This window comes from Drosophila kikkawai, chromosome 2L (assembly GCF_030179895.1).
Source record: "Drosophila kikkawai strain 14028-0561.14 chromosome 2L, DkikHiC1v2, whole genome shotgun sequence".
NCBI classification, from domain to species: domain Eukaryota; kingdom Metazoa; phylum Arthropoda; class Insecta; order Diptera; family Drosophilidae; genus Drosophila; species Drosophila kikkawai.
In genome coordinates this window covers 33,367,125-33,373,262 of record NC_091728.1, presented here as the reverse complement: position 1 = coordinate 33,373,262, position 6,138 = coordinate 33,367,125, and the positions used below count along the sequence as shown (strand labels likewise).

Sequence of the window (6,138 nt, the reverse complement as noted above, 5' to 3'; positions counted from 1 at the left end):
AGAGTCCACACCTGACGCTGGAGGAGCGCTAGCTGTCATCACCGAAAACACGGAGCACACAGATTTGGAGCCATGGGTGAACGAATTCTTACAAGAGGAACTGGCGAAGTTCGAAGGACTGACAGGAGTGTCAAATATCGCTGAGCATACGATCACGATGCGGGACGATAAGCCCATCAAACAGAGATATTTTCCGAAGAATCCCGCGATGCAGAGGATTATTGATGAGCAGATCGACGAGCTGCTGCGCAACGACTGTATAGAGCCTTCACGGAGTCCCCACAGTGCCCCGATCGTACTCGTGGGCAAGAAGTCTGGAGAGATGCGACTTTGTGTGGATTTTCGTCAACTAAATGCTCACTCTATTCCAGATGCATACCCGCTGCCAAGGATAACGCACATCTTGGAACGCCTGCGCCATGCCAAATACATATCGACGCTCGATCTGAAGAGCGGATATTGGCAAATTCCTGTAGCCGAGTCTAGTCGCGAGTGCACAGCCTTTACAGTCCCCGGGAGGGGTCTGTACCACTGGAAAGTGATGCCGTTTGGCCTCCACTCAGCACCAGCCACATTCCAGCGGGCGCTCGACAGCGTCATAGGACCGGACATGGAGCCCAACGCGTTTGCGTATTTAGATGATATCATCATCATCGGACGCACTCTGGACGAGCACGTACAGCATCTGCGAGAAGTATTCCGACGGCTACGAAAGGCGAACCTTCGCCTCAACGCAAAGAAGTGCAGCTTCTTTAAGCGCAGCCTGGTGTATTTGGGGCACGTCATTAGCGAGGAGGGAATACATACGGATCCCGAGAAGATTTCGGCAGTACGGCAACTGAGCCCACCGATCACGTGCAAGGAGCTAAGGAGATGTTTGTGTATCGCGTCTTGGTACCGGCGATTTGTACCAAACTTTTCTAGCGTGGTGCAGCCCATGTCTCTGCTGCTCAAGAAGGGAAAGAAGTGGCAATGGGAGAAGGAACAACAGAACGCGTTCGAAGACCTAAAGAGCAAACTGACGGAGGCGCCGGTTCTTGCCTGCCCGGATTTCAACGAGAAGTTCGTGTTACAAACAAATGCCAGCGACATCGGCCTCGGAGCGGTGTTGACACAAACAATCAAAGGGGAAGAACGAGTCATCGCATTCGCCAGCAGACGCCTCATCGCTGCAGAGGAAAACTACTCCGCCACGGAAAAGGAGTGTCTGGCTATCATATGGGCCATCAGGAAACTCAGGTGCTACTTGGAAGGATATCGCGCTGGGCGCTAGAACTCCAGCAGTACCAGTTGGATGTCACCTATAGACGCGGGAGCCAGAACGTCGTCGCTGACGCACTTTCTCGACAGCCTTTGGAGGTACTGCAGATGATCCAGGAGGATAAGCCGGAAAGTACGTGGTACCAGCGGATGGTGAAGCTTGTTCAGGACAGACCTGAGGATTACCCGGACTACGTATACGAGAACCAACAGCTGTAAAGACACATCGGATCTCGACCCGACGACGAAGACTCCGTGCCATGGAAACTGTGTGTGGCCAAGGAACACCGGCAGCGAGTACTGGCGGAATGCCATGACCAGCCCACGGCAGGACACCTCGGAATCAGGAAGACGACCGCCCGGATCGCCCAGAGATACTACTGGCCGGGCCTCTTTCGCGATATTTCCAGGTATGTTCGCAAGTGCGACACTTGCCAACGGTTCAAAGTAAGTCAAGCCAAGCCAGCGGGGAAAATGTTCACCAGGCAGGTTAGTGAGCCGTTTGATACTGTCTGCACCGATTTTATTGGGCCTCTTCCGCGATCAAAAAGTGGGAATACAATGTTGCTCGTGTTTTTCGACGCATTCTCGAAGTGGGTCGAGTTGGTTTCACTTAGAAAAGCCACCTCAGCACATCTCGAAAAGTCCTTCAGAGAGAGGATTTTAAATCACTTCGGAGTCCCCCGCACTTTTGTCTGTGACAATGGGACGCAATTTACGAGTCGTTCGTTCAAATCCTTTTGTAAGCAGGCAGGGATGGAGATCCAGTATACAGCGCCCTATACCCCGCAGCAGAACCCGACAGAGAGGGCCAATCGAACCATTAAAACAATGGTCGCCCAGTATATCGAGGACAAGCAGACGACTTGGGACGAACTCCTGCCCGAATTCAACCTGGCGATAAATAGCAGCATCTCAGACTCAACCGGATTTAGTCCGGCATTCATCGTTCAAGGCCGAGAGCCACGACTCCCAGGAGCCTTGTATGATGAAGTGACTCCAGGGCCAAGCCAAGCGACACATTCACCGATCTTAGGCGACGTTCATGGAGGCCAACCATAGGATCACTGGTCTTTGTAAAGCAGCATCATTTGTCCAAGGCGGCGGATAACTTTGCCGCCAAGCTAACTCCCAAATATGAGGCCCTTACAAAGTAATCAAATTCTTTTCTCCCACCATAGTGCGCTTGCAGCATCTTCACAGCCGGCAACGTCGAACAGCAGCCCTTGGAGATTTGAAGGAAGCAGTCAACGAGCCAGAAACACAGAATCTGGTGCCCAGTCGGTTGGACAGCACGGAAGACGAGCAAACGACGGAACAAGTCTAGCGTTCGAGGAGCGCTAAACCCGTGAGCAGAGGAGAAGCAGCCGCAGAGACCCAGCAGACAAGGATACCCGCGGACGGCGGAAGAAACACGCGACAGGAAAACAACGCAGCAGCAGTCGCGGAAACCCGTATGAAGACGGCGTAACAGCAACAAACTTGCTCAAAAGAAGCCGACGAGTAGCGCTCGATCTGGCCGAGGCAAGAGCCACCTAGGAACACTGATACAGGAGCCAATGTTTGAGTCAGTGGGGCCACTTGCTGGAGGGTGCGCCTTCCCAACGTCCCACTTTCCCTAGTGGAAACTCAACGCTCCCAGTGCCATCGCAGCGAACCTTTTGCTCTAATTACTAACTTCCCTTAAAACTTAGTAATAGTCACAACCACTCGCTAATAAACCTTTGTTTTTCTCCCTCTACAGAAACAATGGCGTCGGACGATTCGGGCCATTTGTGGCGCGTGGCAACATCAGCCACGGCCACCCTAGAAGTCTCCCGCACGGAGGACGTGGTGCTGCGGTATCCAGCCGAGGGAGAACCGAGCCCCGGGAAGACCGGACCCCAGGCGGGAGCCCTACCCGAGGGCATCGACTGGAAGGCCTTCAACGAGGCGATGGAGCACGCCGACGAAATCCTGTCGGGCGGAAGACCGCTGCCTGATATATATCGAGCAGTCAGCCACGCCGGCGCAGCTGCGGCGGTGCCCAACCGGGTGCCAGTCGCCCGTCGCCGGGTGGTGTTCGAGTCGGCCGTGGGGACCCCGATGTCACCAACGTTCGTGGAGAGCCGCCACGGTCGCTCAAACGGGAGCAGCGGCAACGAGGACGTAGTCGCCACAGGCCCTCGCAGCGAGGAAAGCGACGTGGGCGCTGCAGACGACGACGGCAGCAAGGAGGGCAGCGACTTGGTCCCCATCGGCGAAAGGAATACGCGGGAGAATGACGACCCCGACACCACCAGGGCCAGCAGCACGGGGGATTTCGACCCGGCCGACGTACCATCTTCGACGCGTACGGGTGCATATGCGGTCTGAAGCCGAAGCCCAAACGCAGAGCGACCGAGCTCAAGCCTGACCCCTGGATGGTGCAATACGACAAGAGCTGCCGCGCCAAGGCCCGCCTCGCGCGAGCTGAACCACGGAACCGCCCTGCATAGCCGAGGAGAAGGAGCGCGAAGAGCATCCCACAGCCGATCAGGACTGGGTCCTGCCGCCGCGACACTGGCACATCCGGATCCCGGGCGGCAGGATCCCACGCTCCGTGGTCGAGCGAGTCCAGCCGCAGGAGGCCGCGAACAGGCGGGTGAACCGAAAATTCCTGTTCTACGCGGGCACCGAGGAGTTTAGGGTGCACTTCACCAAGGCGAACACGATCACCATCTCGCAGCGCACCCCGAAGTAAGGGGAGGATGTGAGGAGTCGTTTGACTCCCCACCAATACTGGCGGCGGCAACCACAACAGCCCTAACACCGGCACCAACAACGGCCACAACACCGGCCATCCGCGCCAGCAACGGCATCATCAACAACGGCCACAACACCGGCCATCCGCGCCAGCAACGACGGCCACAACAACGGCCACAACATCAGCCACCGACGCCCTCAACAGCGGCCAACGGCCAGAGCAACGGCCAGCAGCTACGTCATCAACAACGACAACGGCAGCTCGCGTCAGCAACTCCCAAAGCCAACAACAACGGCGGGCATAGCCAACAGCAGCAGCGATAACAACAAGCGCAGCCAGCAGCAACAACAACAAGCAGCCAGCGGCAATAACAATTGCCGTCAACGCTCAGGGAGAGCCGCAGCAGCTAACAGCGAAACCAAAACAAACCGGCAAACGCCCACAAATTATTCCCACTTTGTAAAATAAGTTTTGTAAATAATTTTTGTATAATAAGTAATCACTTCTCACTTTGTAAACATAAGCTTTGTATATAATCATTTCTCACGTTGTAACTTAATCTTTGTATATATAAACCTTTCCTATTTTTTTTATAAAATAAGCTTTGTATATTTAATCAGCCAAGTTTCGCAATATAATCATTTACTAGTTGTACAAAATTAAGCATAGACAAGAGTTTGTAGTTATCTTTGGTTCCCCGTTCTCACATCACTAGATCGCACACACGCACACACACACACCCACACTCGGAGAGCAGAGAGTTATTCACCACGAACAAGTGGCCACGGAGTCAGCGCCGTACAAGAGCAAGGGAGAGCGAGCATACGATCGAGCGCAAAACAACCCCCGAAAATTGGCACGCGCCAACGAGAGAGAGCGAGAGGGAAGCCAATGCACCGCAATGCAAAAGAATGGAAAATTACCAGCGCGGCCGAAATTTGGCAAAACCGCATGGCATTTTTCCACTCTTGCGTACGTGATCAAAGCTGGTAGATGTGTGAGCGGACGATTATTTTTCCCTTCGAAGTTCAAGTTCAAGTTCACGAGTGACAAACGGGATTTTTCTACGCGACGGAGTTCTGCGGCAAACGAGTGCAAAAATACAATTGACAGTGACAATTATTTTTGGATAACCCGAGATCAGCCAGGAGGCGGTGCTCGACGTAAAGTGGACAAGTGCGAGTCACGTCAGCGGAGTTGCGACAAATTGGTGACCAGCAAAGGCATCTTGGAAGCGGACGGAGACCACGGCGGCGGAACATCAGCCACGTGCGTGTGTGTGTGTGGACAACTGAGACGGGTGAGTGATTAGGGTGAACCGCATTCTGGCCAGCGAGTGTAACATGCGTTTAGAAATTTATCAACGGCCAAGATGCGGATTCACTAGAGTAGGCTAGCAAATATAAGTCCCAAAAATTTAACCTCAAACACCTGCAAAAAAAACTTTATAAATTAAGCCCAGATAGAAAACAAGAAAATTGAGAGGAAAAAAAAAATGAAAACTAAAATTTGTTAAATAAAACGAAAACTAAAATTTGTTAAATAAAACTTAAATATATATCCATTGCTATTGAAAACTAAAACTCCCCTCGCTTTCGCCATGTTATTTGCCTTGACCTACGCCAACTTTTGTCAAACGAGACATGTAGAGAAAAAACTTCATTGAAATTTATAAATTAAAATATTTCGCTCCGCGCCGTTTCTCCTCATGGTAAAAATCAGTTGGAAATTTAATAAGGAAATATTTTATTACAAAGTCGAAGTCCGGCGAAAGGGGTGGACCTTATCTTCGGGGCAAATGTATTACAGCAAATTAAATTAAATATTTCTCCGGTTATTTAACGCAGTGCTGTGGCCACGCGTTTACGATGAGAGGATTTCAGGCATAGTTTTTGCGGGGAACGGCTGAGTTTTCGCCTACACTGGAAGAAATGAAACTCCAAACTTTAATTATAAAATTAAAGTAAATTTTATTTAAATATATTTTGCTTTCTCGCGGAGAGTCTAACCACTGACTGCCACTTTTGGGAGCCCGTACGCTGCCCACACTGGGAAAATAAACGCAGAGAAATTTAAATGAGGGAAATTAATAAATTCAAGAAAAGCTCTCTTAAATATAATTTTCGGCTCAAATCGAGTCTAGCTCGCGGGGA

At 51.7% G+C, this 6,138-nt stretch overlaps 1 protein-coding gene across 1 annotated transcript; it reads left to right on the top strand.

Moving 5' to 3' along the window:
- The first annotated feature begins 2,016 nt into the window (after nucleotides 1-2,016).
- LOC138928755 (uncharacterized) lies at nucleotides 2,017-2,587 on the top strand. The gene is made up of 2 exons (XM_070286330.1): nucleotides 2,017-2,253; nucleotides 2,453-2,587. The coding sequence occupies exons 1-2, from the start codon at nucleotides 2,017-2,019 to the stop codon at nucleotides 2,585-2,587; spliced, it is 372 nt and encodes a 123-aa protein (XP_070142431.1).
- The last annotated feature ends 3,551 nt before the right edge of the window (nucleotides 2,588-6,138 follow it).

What these genes read in the sequence shown, in the direction of transcription:
- LOC138928755 (XM_070286330.1), top strand. Translation starts at nt 2,017, where the DNA reads ATGGAGATCCAGTATACAGCGCCCTATACCCCGCAGCAGAACCCGACA. An exon ending in CAGGAGCCTTGTATGATGAA is followed by an intron (nt 2,254 to 2,452) that starts GTGACTCCAGGG and finishes GTGCGCTTGCAG; the next exon opens with CATCTTCACAGCCGGCAACG.